The 16,219-nt window shown below is 39.8% G+C and overlaps 1 protein-coding gene across 5 annotated transcripts in view; it reads right to left on the bottom strand.

The window, feature by feature from the left end:
• Window positions 1-446: 446 nt before the first annotated feature.
• Window positions 447-16,219, bottom strand: part of NCOA7 (nuclear receptor coactivator 7) — an 88,815-nt gene continuing 73,042 nt past the window's right edge. For all 5 annotated transcript variants that reach the window (XM_080343070.1, XM_080343074.1, XM_080343072.1 and 2 more), the window contains 6 exons: window positions 10,110-10,257; window positions 5,344-5,472; window positions 4,724-4,876; window positions 4,087-4,182; window positions 3,340-3,413; window positions 447-2,691 (listed from right to left, as the gene is read on the bottom strand). In XM_080343070.1, coding sequence (XP_080199196.1) covers window positions 2,556-2,691; window positions 3,340-3,413; window positions 4,087-4,182; window positions 4,724-4,876; window positions 5,344-5,472; window positions 10,110-10,257 — 736 coding nt within the window. In that variant the 3' untranslated portion in view covers window positions 447-2,555. The remainder of the gene's footprint in view (window positions 2,692-3,339; window positions 3,414-4,086; window positions 4,183-4,723; window positions 4,877-5,343; window positions 5,473-10,109; window positions 10,258-16,219) is intronic.

The raw sequence follows: 16,219 nt of genomic DNA, 5'->3' as shown, positions 1-16,219 counted from the left end.
GTTTAAATGTCCACTGGTATTTCTTAGCCCTTTGTCACATTCTGTGTTTAACTGAACTCAAAACACAGCTCTATATTTTAGGAGATGCAATACCACAAAAAACCCCAACAAAACAACAAACACACAAAACCCCAAACAAACAAAAACCCCACCATAAAAAAGGCAAAACCAAAATAAAACAGCCCCAAACAAAAAAAAAAAAAAACCACAACAAACAAACCCAAACCAACCAACCAACCAACCAATCCCAAAACAACCCCCCCAAAAACCTGAACAACCGAAACCTCACATCTCCTTAACCTTGTTTCTAAAATAAGATGTTGCTGGAAGTCTCTTTGTGATGGTAGACGTATATATTGGTCAGCGTAATCTGCATCCTTTCACCTTTAAAATGTACTAAAATTCGTGAAAAAAGGAAACATCTGTAACAAGTTTCTGAATGCATAAATTCCTTTATTGAAAATATTGTGATAGCACTGCATTACATATATTCAATATTCATAATTTCAAGGGTCACAGAATTTTGATTGAACAACACTGTTTTGAATATAGACCACAGCGTTTAGATATGCTCTGACAAGGATAATATAATGGAGTAAGTTGTAGGCAGCAATAGTGAAATGTATGTAAAATGTTGAACTTGTTTGATTTGGGTTCTTTTTTTAACTATTAAGTGCTCTGCCACCATTAAAAAGAGCAAACAGTGTTAGATATTCCTGGTATCTTCAAAGCGTTATGCTGTTAGCAACGTCCAAAATATTTCACAGCATTACCAATAAGAACTTTATTTATGGCTGTTATGGACCACAGAGAAGGGAAGCGTGATAAGCTCATGTGCGGCGTGTTACAGGCTTACTGTATATAGCATTGAGTTTTAGGCTGTGAAATTTCTTTGCAGGATTAAAATTTACTAATGCTTTTGAAAGAAAACCACTTGGCTGCTTTTTTTTAACCTATTAAAAAAGGGAAGAACAGTAACTAAATTGAGTTGTATTACTCAGTTAATAATATTCCAAACTTAGACTGTACTGTTTAATGTAAAGCACACTAATGTTTCTAAAACCTGCCTTTGTCAGGACCGTGACACACTTGAGTCTAAGGGCAGGACAGCATCCTGATGTTGGCTGGGCATGGAATGCATGAACATACCCACGGCTTAATAGGAAAGCACGATAATTTAACAAACAGTGGAGATTTCCACTCCTGTCACACTCTCCCTATTTACCAAAATTTTCATTTCATAATATGCAGTCTTTTCAGTGTTGAGAGGAGGAGGGGGAAAAGTACCCAAATACTTCAAGAAAAATAAAGAATATTTTGTTCCCTGCCAAATCCTAAGCCAGCTTGTTGTTTCAAATATGTTTTTTTCAGGAAGGAAATCGTATATATAACTACTAAGAAAACAAGTATTAGACTACCATGACCTGGCCAGTTAGGGGAATAGCGTTCTTCTCTAAATCTCAATTGTATTTTTTCCTTAACAAAGCAGTTACTCTTCAGTTTGTTGAGAAGTGCTCATAAAAGCTCAGTGGGTGGCTTATTTTGAATCATTTGGTGGCGATACAGAAAAACAAACCTCTCTGAGACACGTCCTTTGTAAACAGTCAAATGCTCCAACCATGCCGTCCCAATTCTGTTGGCTGCAGCAGAGCTGATAGAGTCTACACCAGGTGGCAGTTTGCCCAATGTCTCCATGCAGTGCCAAAATAATAATGCATTAACGGGAATGTGGCAGCAGAGTTAATAAGAAGCACTACCGACCTTCTCTCTCATCTCAGGAAACAAACAAACAAACAAAAAACCCCAGAATTATGCACTCAAGTGTTTCTGCCAGAAAAGAAACCCTCTAATTAGGGTAAAATGAAAACCCAATCTCATTTACAAAACAAAAATATAAAAATTAACTTCAGAAATCAAATAAATTGATTCAGAATAAATGCCAATGCATAAGAAACCTACCTGAATAGTAATTATTATCAAATTGAAATTTGAAACATCAAAAGAAAAAAACTCATTGCTAATACATTTACAAAAAAAAAAAAATCTGCTACACAATAACAATAAATAAAAAGATTTAAAAAACATGTTCCCTTAAGTGCTGTGTACACCTATTTGTGATTCTTTCCCATGGCAAACAGTATACTGCAGATTTTGGTAAAGTAACCTTTTATTTTTGGTTAGCATTTGTACGTTGAACATAAATACACATGGAATGTATGAGATAGTTATAGTTTTCCCACAGGATCTTTTTCACAGTTACAGAAAACATTTTCAACTTATACACCATGAATGTTTTCATAAGCATCACTTCTTCGATGGAGGAGTGGCTGGGGGAGGAAGTAAAAATCACTTCGGACTAATCTCTTACTCTTCTGTGTCTTACTGCCTCTGACAACCTGCTCTGTTTTTTCTTGGGTTGGTTGGTTGGGGTTTTTTTGCGTAGTCATGCTCTGGTACAAACTTGAGGAAAAAGCGTGTAACATTGTGAGGCAGCCTGCACCTTCTAGTTAGCTTTTAAGCGCCTAATGGATCCAGTCCTTAAGGCAGTCAGTATTTCATTCAAATGTCCATACTTCTACATCTTGTATAATGAAGTCTTCTTGCTTAGATAAGATGTCATTATTGAAGGTGCTGCAGGAGTTACTTCGCCCGTGATACAAATCTGCATCTAACCATAAGCCAAACCGGCCACTAAAAAGGAAATACACAACAGATTTCAGGTTATGACGTGTAACAGTAAAAATACTGGAAGCGATACGGAGGAATCTTGGTAATTCTGAGGACCTCTTAGACTGAATGTGAAGGGCTCAATCCTGGCCAAGCACTTGCCAAGACACTCATGGAGCAGTTACCACACTTTAGATAGCCACGCAGCCTTAGCCCTTGATTTCATGCCCACTGACCTTTGACATTAGAACCTGATAAAGCATTGTCTGTATGCTTGCTCTCTGTAGCAACAGAATAACAACAATGTAATAAGGGCCACATGAAGAAACCTTAGAAGCTGATGGCAAAACTGCCATTAGAGACTATCTTCTAGTGGCAAACCTGTTTAGCAGTGAGACGTGTATCTACCCAAAACATCTGTTTTCTTTCCCAATCTCAAAATAAAATAAAAAAAAATTAGCTGCCCAACATCATTCACTCTCAAAGCAATGGAAATGCTCTGGGACTAACAGAAATCAGATTGCTGAAGTATCTTCCCTAAACAGTTTGTCAAAAGTAACTTCAGCCATTTTACTGATTAGTTTTTCTTTCAACTATCATTGTCCCTATTCTCATAAAAAAAAAAAAAAAAGTTAGCTACATGATCAAAAGAACAAACATTCACTCACTCACCCTCCACCTCCAAGCTCCAGAGAGCTGGTGTCTCCATTGATGAAGTAGGTGTTCTCTCCACTCCATTTGAATACCTGAGGAAGGGAAAAGAACCCCATATATTTGGACTGTGAGGATTCCTGTACTCTTAAACCCCTGGGGACTGACTCTTAGCAGGTATTTTTTGGTGTGGTTGTATTTTGTTTTATTTTTTTCTTGAAGGGGAAGGAAGAAGTAATAGGTAGAAAGTAAAGGAACAATATATATTTAAAACCCTGAACAAGGCACCCTAATCCTTTTTAAAATTCTGCTTGCATCTCTAAATCAACAGGCATTCTGTTAAAAAGGAACAAAGTGTTCAATATTGAAAAATGCAAAAGCCATGAACGTAAGGGGTATTTCAGTAGCACTCTTATCTCTGGTTTGTTGTCACTGTGATCCTAAACATGTGAAATTATACCCTGTTCTTGATGTCACTGTCTTCCAAGGTGAATCTTTGATAGTCCACTCCTTACTCTTCCCTGCTTCCCCCCCACCTTCAATCCACTTCAAACCCTCTCCTTGCCAGTACAGACTGTCTTCTTAGCACTTCAGATAATCACTGCTGCTGTTGCTTAAAGCATTGTGTTGAATCAATGAGCCATTAACTGCATTCATCAACAGCCCTCATATCTTCTAAATTCAAATATGCTGTCTTCACAAAAATCTCATAGATGTTTCAAAAGTGGAACCCAAATATCTTATTTGAGAAAGTGAACACCCACTTACCTTGAAATTTGGACTGAATGTGTAGAGGAATGTTTCACCAGTGCCATAGTAATGGTCACTAAACCTGAAGGGATGCGTAGCATACGCTCCAAATATCTGTCAAAATAAAATGATTAAACAACTTTTGAGGACAGTGCAAAATTCAAGAGAAAAATACCCAAACATTTAAACATATTTTCTAAAGAACAACTGAGCTGGTGTTTCATGTTAGAAGGACCAACTAGTAAAGTACATCAGATGAGCAAGTACTCCTGCAAATCTTTTGTATCCTGCAAGTTAAAAGCCAGATGACAACAATGGCAATAGGAACACTGACTCTAGGAGCTACTGAAGTACTAGACCTCCACAGAGGCATTATTTGTGACAGCTTTTTAGTGAGATACCCAAGGAAGATACTTCCATGGGGACTATTAAAGGGAGCACTCACTGCAATTATGAAGCTGGGGGGGGTGTATTTCTATTAGTGCTGATGTACTTTCGTGCCTGTAAGTTTAGTTTAAGCTGTAGAAAATACAAAATAAAACACCAATGTCTTATTTTGGTATGATGTCACTTTGCAGAATGACTAGCACTTCTGAATGATCACTATATGATGTTGCCCTTTCAGTCCAACCTCTGCAGAACACGCACTCCGTACCTGGTTGTCCATATCCTTGATGACAAGGAGAACTGGACTGTCGAGAGATGCTGATTTACGGTACAGAGTCTTCAGGCTGGTCCCGTGCTCCAGTGTACTGTACGCAAGCCGCCACGGGTATCCCTGCACTCGCGCAGGTAAGCGCCGGGCAAGCTGGGCAATGAACAGGGGGAAAAGGAAACATATTCAACAGGTTGTGTGACAGCTGGTGCCCCAGACTATTCCCTTTCTGCAGGGGCTTCTGAGCCAAAAAATGGCTGTCAAGGGAGCAGTTGATGCCAGCAGCTTAACACCTGTGCCACATGCATGTGTCCCTGTACTCTGAGCTCAACTGTCTGCGTTCACATCACATCAAAACTGGCACCGCTCTCAAAGCACAGCAGGAGTTGCCAGTCCTCATTATCACAACTAAAAACTCTAGAGTTGCAAAACACAAAAATAAGCTTTCCAGGTGAGCCAGTGCTGCAGCAAACAGGATCTGGCACAAGGACATTCCACCATACTAAGTACTTTCCAAATTATTAAAAAGCATTGGCATTGCCTCCGGAATGTAAATGTCCCACACTTGGCAGAGACAGCACCAGAGCTAACAAGGAAACTTGAGGTTTTTCTAGCCATACCTGCTCTATGTGCATGTTCTCCAGGAGGGCACTGTGATGCTTCAAGACAGGCAAAGTATCATCATCTTCTTCTTCTTCATAGTAACTGCAAACGCTCTTTCTTCGTTTTGCTTCTTCTACTGTTATGATCTGAGGCAAGAGAACAAGTGTGCAACATAAGGCTGTCAATCCTCTGTTGAAGCAAATTGATTTAAAACAATATAACCCCCAGCTGTTACACTGTATGGAGCAAAACCACTGTATGGGATGGTTGTATCAAGCACAGACAGCCTTAACAAAATGGGGAAATTCTAAACTGGCAAGGTGCCTTTGAGACAGCATGGCCAGAAGTTCTTCATGCCCTGGTGACCTCCCACAGCTGTAGAGTCCCTTTGGATTAAAAAATATTGAGGTAACCAGGTGACATCATGCAGTCAGTCTCAGATACAGCTGGTCTCAAGCCAGAAGGCTAAAGTGCACCTACTGCTTCCAAGGGACATGACACACATCTGAACTAGGGGTCCTGTGGAGACTAAATGAGGAGGATGCAGAAGCATCTTTGTTTTCTCTCATGCAAATAGTTGAGTACATTAGTTATTTTATCAGGTGCTAATGCATGAGAATATGAAAAAGTTTAAAATGTCACTTATCCTTTTCATTAAACCAGCAATTTTTTCTTGGTTTACTGACTCAGGCATGGTTTTGTGTACACGAACTGAAACAGAATGAATAAAGCAAAGAAGTAAAAATGTAAATAAATTTGAATAGATATTTTGAATTTCTGTCTTGTAGGAAATATACTGAGTAAGATTCTGAGCATCCAGTTTAGCTATATTCTTGAAAACACTAATTCTGAGAGTCCAGATCTTTATAAAATACATTCTTAGTTTAAAATGAACAAACAGCTCTTTGGAAACTTCTATTTATTCCTTTGTTTAAGACTCCATAAAGAGAGCACATTGTAATATTTTAAAAGTAAGTCCATATAAATATTTCTAACACTAAGTTTGAATTTAAATACTTAAAAAATGAAGCACAGATTTCTCTCTAGCAACTACAGGTAAGCCGTACTACTGTTTCCCATAAAGCTGGTAAAAAAATGAGAATGCAAGTCCATACACTTAATACTTGTCTATCAAAGCACTCAGCAGCCTACAGGGTGCTGAGAGAGACAGGGGGCAAGTTCTGAACCCCAGGCAGCATGGGCAGCAAATAGGAGCCCAGACGTGGCACAGGGCAGGAGCTCCCAGGGTGCCTGGAGCTCACCACAGAGGAGAGGACACTGTGTCACCCCTCGGCAGCAGCAGTCTGGGTGTCCTGGCTCCTGAAGAGATGCTGCTGGGGTGCTCAGCCTCCCAGCATCACCTGGCAGAGCTGGAAAGCTGCTCACCCTTCAGTGCAGCTCAGGGTGCTTAGCAAGTAACAGGAGCCTCGGTGAGGTGAAGCACACTGTGCCCAGCAGTGAGGCTTTAGCTGGGGCTCGGTGCCACCACAGCAAACAGTTCTTGTACAGCAAAAGCTCAGAGACTGGGGTGATGAGAAAGAAAAGGGGAAGCAAGGGGGCCTAACCACAAAACAAACAGGAAACCTGAAACAGCCTTTCTTCCATGAGCACATCACCATGAAGGTCTTCTCTTGGAGCTAGAACCTCAAGATGTGGTTGTCAAGCACACTGTGCTGCTGCCACACACTGCCCTGCAAATACAGCTTCCAAACAACTTTCCCATTACACATGGGTAAAGTTTTGCATAGCTCCTCCATGACTTCACAATCACTGCTTGAACTTGCAGAAGCTGTCAACAGTCAAGACCATTGCCAAGAAGCGCCTGGAGGTCCTACGCACACCTGTCCCACAGGCAAGAAACAAAATCCACTGGACTGATTCCAACTGCAGATTTAACCACATCACAAAAACACAGAGAAGGAGCTTCTTGCAAAGACCAGGACTGGTGAAGAGTTCACCATGGGCAGGACAAAGCCCTCACACCGTCAGTCACACCTAACATCTCCAATGGGACACGAGCAACATGTCTGCTGGATGCATTCACCTTCAGCCCACATTCACCTACAGACACCTGGAGTTGAGCCTGGGGCAGCCACCCCAAGCAGGACACCCCAGCACTGACACTCCAACATACACAGTGGGGTTAGGAAAGGGGGCAAGACAAAATCCAAGGGCAAGGCAAAATCCAGCCCACAGAACTGATGTTGTTACATGTCTCTGTGCATCTGAGCAGTACAGGTATTCCTGCCAGTGACGCTGGCAGAGCAGTACAGCTGCATCCTGCCCCTCCAGCCCAGGCTCAGTGGGATTTAGTCCTGGGTCTTCTGAGACTAAAAGGAATCCTGTGTTTGAAAATTTTTCATATGTTAAATTTCAGGGAAGGTTTGCACTAAAAAATTAACATAAATTTAAAAAAACCTCAACAAACTGTTAAAAAGAAAATGGACTTTGTGCTTTTATCCTTGCTCTTTTCCACCTCCTGGATGGTTTCCCTTCTCTCCTCATCTTCCAGGCCATTATTTTATCTCTCTCTCTTTTTTTTTTTTTTTTTTTTAATGAACACTTTTTTCATCTTATATAAAAAGTACCCCCCAGGTCCTCTTTCAAAGTCTTCCCCCAGGAGGGGGAGGGCAAGTATCATAGTAGATCAACTAGCCACAGGTATCTGTAGCAAAATGCAACCAAACTCGCAAACACAGGCAATCACGGAAAATTTATTAACACAGCTGTAAATTACAAATCAACTCCAAAGACAGACAAGTCCCCTTCTTCACTGCATAGATACTTTTTCAGTCTATAACCAAAGTGCACATTTGAATGAAGTTCAGAGTCAACAAATGCAAAAAAAAGGCATTTGCAGAATCGCATGTTTACAAACCACACAAAAGCAGAGAGAGACAAAAAGAATCAACCGCTACAGAAACTGGATCTACAAAATCTTTTCAAGATTTTACAGAACTGAGAAAGCAAGCTACCTGGTGTGGAAATACTCTGTTAAAATTAGTCTGAGTAAGGAGCACATTTTTACTGGGACAGAAGCGCTGTATCAGATCCACACTGTTCAAACAGGGACACAGTTTAACATACCTCCACAAGAGGCTCCTCCTGGTCAGGTCTGGCATAGTAAAGAATTCGAATATTCAAAGGCATTTGCTTCCCTTTCATTATCTACCAGTTTATTTTGCAGTATCCCCTACACTTCCCTGCTCTAGTGGCAAGAGCTCTCACCAACAAGCACGACAGACTGCCCATGGCACGCTGCGATAAAGTTGCTTTTATGCTCCTCTGCACTTTCTGTTTCCCCACGAGGGAGAGTGAAACTTGGTAAATGATCATGCCCAAATTTGGACTTCCGATAAAGATTTCCTGAGAGACCTCCTTTACAGTTTGTAAAGCTTGAATATACTACAAATAAGAGAAACACACCTTTAAGAAGCTGTTTCCAGAGAATTATTCTTCCAATATATATTGAAATAAAACAATGAAAGAAAAGCTTCCAGTGTAGACAGATCTCTCTCATCTCTGTTCTTCACATCACTGTCCCTCCCTCTTTCATTTTGGTTTTATGAAAATGGCATGCAAATAACACCTGGATAGTGAAATCTAGTGCAATATATGACAGCAGTCAGCTCTGGGCAAAACAAGGAATGAAGACTCATATCTATCTATCTGTCTATCTATCTATTTGCAGTTCACAAAGCACCGAGATTAAAAAAATAAAAAACTGTAAAAATAAAAACTATGTGGGATTAGAGGTGACATTACTACATTTCAAATGTCAAGCTCCACTCCCAACCTCCACTTTTTAACAGGACCAAGGTAGTTTAAAGATAGAAAAGCTTCAAAAAAATAAAAAGGGCAGTAGAATTTTAAAAACACATTTATGTTTAAGACAAATAACCAGATCACTTTGTAAATCACCATCAAGATATTTCCCACTTAGGGATTTAATCTGGTTGTTTGTTTTTTTGTTTTTTGTTTTTTTTTTTAATTTAACGCATACCCTTAGCACAGCAAGTGCTTCAGCATTCAGAAATATAATTAAAAAAAATGTGTGCGAGCTTATTTGCCTTTATTTGCCTTAGAAATGAGGTTTTGTATGCACAATGAGGTGCATACAAAAGGTTTTGTATGCACAAGCGACGGATAACACACACAGGCATGCCAAGTAGTTAAAACAGATTGTAAAAGCCCCCGTATGAAAAAGCTAAAGTCCCAGTCTAAAACCTATCCATCTTACAACCAATATTCAAACAGCACTGCTGTGTGCACCTGAGATGCAAGGGTGTGCCACAACATCCCACAGCAACCCACTGCAACCAGCACACAGGAGTCTCTGTTGGTGTATACATATACATTTCGGAGGTTTTATTTGTAGTATATAAATACAATATGGATTTAGCAATGCTGACAACATACGCCTGTGTATTTTGCAAAAGGCTAACCTCACATCACCAAAATATTAGCACAACTGCTGCTTGCACACCACAGAGCTCCCAGTTGTTTGCCAGCTCTTTCTAGGGAGAGAAGAAAGGAGGACTGAAGGAATATAAGTATGTTTGTGAGACAAGCCTGTACGTTTGTGAGATACAAGCCTGCAGGAGACTTCTATATAAGCAGTAAGCATATAGTACATTTGTGAGATACAAGCCTGCAGGAGACTTCTATATAAGCAGTAAGCATATAGAAACACCATTAAAAAATCATCAAAACAGCAAATGCTGAGATTCTTAACAGGAGCTGCACACTTCATATGCTTCACAGAACAGCAGAAAGCACTCACCTCCCAGCTTTTAGTAGTGGGCTCACTGAAGAAGTTGTCTATCATGTCAAGCTCCTCCTTTTCTACCACGACAAAACCTTGCTCTTTGGCATCTTTCCCATATATTTCTGGTGACCACTGAACAAAAAACGTGTACAAGTGATCCACCCTGTAAACAGAAGAGGAGGAGACAACCATTGTGCAGTGGTCCATGAACACAGTGCTGCCATGTAGTACAGAGGTTTTGTCCAGTCACAAAAAAAGGGACAACCGCACAAATAGTGTACTACCCGTGTACTTCCACCCTTGCGTACCACCCCAAGGCAATAAATAGCTCCTTCCACCTCGCAGCCTGAAGCATTTCAAGGTTTCTGTTTTCCATCCCACCATACTTTTTTTTCCCTCCCTTTGTTACACACACAGTCAAAGCATCATGGAAACACCAAGTGGTTTGTGCAGTCCCACGCAATTAATATTAAGATGACAAATTGCCTGTTTTTACATCATGTTCACAAAAGTTAAGTCCATAAAAAACTCAATTATTTAGTTTGACCTCCTGCACAGACCAAGCCATAAAATACCACCAGTAAAGTCTACGCCAAGTTTCTATCTGCCCTCTAAAAGTTACAGAGACTAACCACAAAAGAATTTTTCATTTTGTTAGCATAATGAAAATAAGCAGTTACTGACAGCTTTGCTAATGATACAGTACTGGCAGCGTATGCAATTCCATAACTGTGGTCAGTTCTCAATCATTTTCTTGAATGAGATGCTCTTTGACAACACCCGTAACAAACAGCGAAACAATTTCTCAAGAAGGAATTTAGGTAATATATTCCTTTCACCCAGATTGTACTAAGGATTAAAATGAACACATGCAATTTGAAACAGGAATACAACAGTGGATCCACTGTACAAGGAGATGAATTGCCAGGAAAAAAAAAAAAAAAAAGACAAAAAAAAGTAATTAAAGAGGGCAGATAGAAAGATAGTAAGTACTTATGACACCAGATCTTTCTCCAGTTATTCACTAGAAAGTTTTGTCCAGCAGTTCCTTGATCTATATAGAACTACTAAAAGCTTAGAGAAACCTAGGCATTCTCCCCCTATATTTCAAGTTACTTGGATTTATAGTATATGCACAAATAATCTTAAAACACCATTTCAACACAGTTGGATTCTGTTCAGGTTCATTTATTTTATTCCACAGATTTCTCCAATCAAGTCTACATTTTCTGCTCTCCACTTCTACCAGTAATGGCTAGAATCTGAGGTCAGTTCTAATTGTATAAACTGCCAGGCCTGAAATTGTTGCCCGCTCATGACAGGTATATTAATTCATAATTAAAGCGAGACATTATGGGGCAGAGCTTGACTCACTTTAGCTTCAATACATTTTGTTCCAATTCCCACTACCCTCAGAAAGAATAAAGGATTTATTTGCTGCGTCATTGAAATGTCCTTCTAACCATGAAAACTGAATAAATTAGCATTGCCTTCTGTTTTTTCTGTTCTCCTTTGCATAATCACAAACACTTCTGTGGTGCACAGCTAACAAATGACCTAGCTGAATTTAAATGTTTGTTATCAAACAAGAATTGTATCTACGAGACATTTCTAAGATACAATCAAATACGGCTCTAGCATAATGGTCCTAAATTTGTGAATGACATGCAACACAATAGTTCCTGAGGCATAAGCAGCCTCCCTTCATCAAGAACAAGTAAGGTAGCTAATGCTGACGTCAAAATAAAAATTTTAGCTGCTGTTTGTTCCGCTGCAGCAACATACACAAAAGAGATCAAAGTAGCACCATGCAAACAATTGGTCCTCAGGATAGTCCTCTCCAATAATGGCCTGCAAAAGGCTAAAAGAGGGTCACACTATCATTGCCAAGGGTTCCCCCTTTCTTTGTGAGAAGCCATGTGATCGCTTAGAAGTTTGCACAGATCTAAAAATAGTAAACTATGGAAGACACTTCTAAAAGCTGCATCATCTCATTTTAATCAAGATCTTTTCTTTTAACTGCAGAAGTTTTCCCACATCAGCAGGTGCCACTCAGTGTGCCCTAAAGCCCTTTACTTGCTCACAGAGGCTTCAGAAGCAGCAGTACAATCATCTCTTTGCTAAACAATGTAACTTATAACTGAAAGAGACATTTAACTTGACCATTGTGTGTTTTACGTGCAGTAGTCCTAGTCTGGAAAGCTAACTACTACAGAAAGCTGCACTGCAGTAAAATCAACCAAGTTCCTCAGCGCACTCAGAAAATTTCCTGTCAGGCCCCTTGGACCTGCAAATGCCCAGTTCATCTAAGCAGTCCACAAATAAGTTTTCCTCTGCCATGGACAGATGCTAAATAAATCCAGGCACTAAAGATTTAAGAAGTGGCAGTGGAAAGTAAGAAATAGGTTATTATAGAAGAGAAGTCATTGTGAAAGGGATGCTGAGCATCCCTTCTCTGTTAATAAAATAATAACATTATGCTATGGTGGTATTTCCAAGTGACCAAAATGAAAAGAAAAAAAAGACAATTCCTAACTTCAGAAACCAGTGCCTGAGGAACTCTCCTACAGCCAGCTTGACAGCTGTGAGGAAATTTACCCTAGAATTCAATAGCTGTTTCAAAGATCACATGCTTATGACTGTGTTATGCACTGAGAGGGAAACATCAATAAGGTACTTGGAAATGAACAACTTCAGAAATCTGAAGTTAATCACTCCAAAAAGAAATTATTCAAAAGGAAAAAATGATAACAGAAAACTTAAAAAAAAAAAAAACACAAAAAAAACCCCAAAACAAAACAACAACACACAAAACATAACAAAAAACAAACAAAAAACCCCAAAACCCAACCAAACTAACTAGACAAAAAAAAAAAACCTAGAAGACACAAATCAAAAATGAAAGATGGAACACCGATTAAAGAGGGAACCCCCTGCCAGCTGTAGCCAGATTAAAAGGAAAGTTCATAGTAATACACACACAAAGGGCCTAAAACAAATGCAAAACGCAGTTTATAGTGAAGGATATAAATTCAGTAGAAAACTAATTTTGGAAAGTAGAAAACACAACTTAAATATCATGACAGCCAAGTGATAAAATTAGTGTTAGACAAAAGCCTGGTGGAGTATTATGCCACTGCATAGTAACCTGGGCACAATCAGCCATGTGTGTGCATCTGTCCCAACAGCAGAGCACACACAGAAGAGCAAGCAGGGGCTGTGATTGCAGGGTGCTCCCCTACCCTTGGCAGAAGGGCCCTAGAGACCTGGGATAACGGCTCTGAATTTCGGAGCAAGAGCTCCACACCAGCACACTGATGACAACACTTGGTGCGACCCTTGAATGCACCAAGAAAGTAACATTCAGCAGAAGGAATGAGATTGTGTTTAGTTTGGTGTTTGACACTTCGGTGACCACTGTTGGAACACTATGCTCATCTCTGAAGCAACATTCCCAAGTCACATTTAAGTGCTGCAGCTTAAAGAGATGCAAAACCAACTGTTGTACAGCGAGAAGAAAAAGTTATTCAGCTTACAGGAGTGACACTCTGTGATAACCAATATTAAAAGGAACTGAATCCAGGTCATGCAGATAAAACCACAACCTGGGACCGGAAGCCAGAAAAATTAAAGTAGGTATCTGGTGCACTGCAAAAGAGCAAAGGCTATTGTCAATAAAACACACTAGAAAAATCGTCAAGATTCTTTAGGGAGAACCACGAATGACTTTTCTCCTAAAAGATATACTTTCATTTAGGAGGCCCCCAAATGACATCACCACCGCTACCATTTCTGTTGATATGGCAACAATATCTGACTTCTTTGAGGGCAGAAGCAAACCAGTCTTCCATAAATCAATGTATTTGGGTCAGTCACATGTGGGAGTGAGGCTACTTCCAAATTGTGTATATAGATAGTGGGGGATGGTTTCTGCATCCTTTGACACATGTACAAAGGCTCCAAGTCCAACCACAGCGACTGCTCTAGAAACAAGAATTAATTCAGAGGAGTCCTACACCTTTGTTACAAACATGCCTTATTAGATGATGATCCTTCACAAATCTTATGAGGGCTAAGGTATCGTAAGCCCTCATATGCTTATATGAGCTTACATGAGCCCTAATTATAAGATACTAAGCTATAGATACAGACTGGTTTTCATAGGTTGCATCTGTACAGTGCGATATCTTATTTATCAGGAGTCTATGAGTTTTCTATTGGTACTGGGCTAACTCAAAAGGAGTCTATATCTAAGCTTTAAGCTACCTATTCCATTCCATTAAGATGAGCATTTTAAGAGTGATCCTTCAGCATCAGAACCACTTCAGTCATTGTCCCTTTATGCAAAATGCATGGAAGCATCATGTCGGTATTGACTCCAGCTAGTTGTGATCTTCCAGATCTCAGCTTCAACTCTATTAACTACAGTGTATCATGTACCAGATACTAACAAGAGTCACAACCAAGCAGCATCTTGCACTACAAGAGGAAACCTCTCCAGAAATAGTAACAAAACCCAAACCAAAACTCACCCAGCTCCCCAGACCAACCAACCAAACAAAAACAATCAATGGGGCAGGAAACTAAGAGTACAAAAGCAAGGCTCTACCTCTGCTACTTTTTCTCCTTGAAAACTTGCTTGCTTTCACAAAAAGAAACTTCCAAAAAAGCAGATGCCCTCTCAGCAGCATGATCTCAGTGCAATGTCTTGATCAACACAAAATATACATTCATAAACCAGCCCTGTCAGCCAAATTCCTATTACAGATAATCAGTGAAATTTACTTCCTGACTTAGGAACTAGTCACAGCTAAAATAAGAAAATTGTCTGTTAGGACACATGTTTACAAACAAAAATATTTTGCATTACTATCTCTGTCCCATTGCAATGCATTTTCCTGTGCAAGACCTTGAGGAAATCTGTGAGTGGTAGAATCACTGACGTACTAATACTCAAAATCCACTAGGGTGGAAAAAATCAACATGCTATTTAAACACCTGTAAACACAAATCCAAATAGTAAGAGCACGCATAGACTTACCCCCTAATACTGTAAGCTATACCCATTGCAAGGCTTCTCAGCAGAAGAATCAATCAATCAGCATCCAAAAGCATGGATGCCTCTGCTCAGCTGAACCCGACGAGATGCTGCCCTAGACTGAGTTAATCTGTATATAAAGATTCTGGAGATGTCCATCACCCCTGTTACGTGTCAAGGCGAGCACAGCTGTGAGCAGGGTGCAGGGCAGCACAGCCCTGGAGTCACTGATTAACCCAGCCGGGCTCTGCAGGTCATCGGGCAACGTGCACTGGGACGCTCTCGGTGCCCAAGAAGCCACGTAGTTCCCAGATGAGACCTCGAACAGTCGCAAAAGGCCGATGAGACTTAACACTTGTTAATAGCCTTTTTATAAAGAGTATTTGACTAACAGTTTTCTCTCTGTATTGATGTTTCTGGAGGCTTTCATTAAAAATAATTTTTAAAAAAGTTTTAAAAGGTGAGTTTCCCCCCCACCATGCTTCTGCCCTGCTGCCTGTTGATCTTGCACTCAGAACTGCTCCTCTGGGAGCGGTGGGTGATGCGGCCCAGACTGAAAATTGAGCCACTTTCGCAAATTATGACAGAACCTGTTTTAATAGCAAACACTAAGAGGCAATGGTAAAATGCAATTAAATGCAAACCAGAGGAAGATTTAATTTATGAAGGGATTATAGACCTAACGCTAATTTCTTCAAAATCTCAGTCGAATTTGTTTTTTGGTTTTTAATTACTATGAAACATTAAGACGTTGCACAAGCTACTGCAACTGAACTGGACAGATAGTGTTTAATTTATGCTGCTTTATGGCAAAGACATGAGAGTGGTATTCTTGATACTTTCATACATTAATATACATTGTATTTTGAATGTTTTTAACTTAATAAATGATTTTGATACATTATATCAAAAATACATTGCAAAGCTATCCCAAATAACCAACTGTCCATGCCACTCTCAAGATGCAACACTGATATAATAATTATATACTATCCAATACTGGAGCAAGAATACCACCAGTGCATTGGAAGTGATGCATTTTGCTTTGGGAAGGCATCTGGGAGTTTGGAGAAAACACTGGCTCGTT

This window comes from Nesoenas mayeri (assembly GCF_963082525.1).
Source record: "Nesoenas mayeri genome assembly, chromosome: 3".
Classification (NCBI taxonomy): domain Eukaryota; kingdom Metazoa; phylum Chordata; class Aves; order Columbiformes; family Columbidae; genus Nesoenas; species Nesoenas mayeri.
Note: the sequence above shows the minus strand (reverse complement) of the source record. Positions and strands in the feature narration are given on the sequence as shown.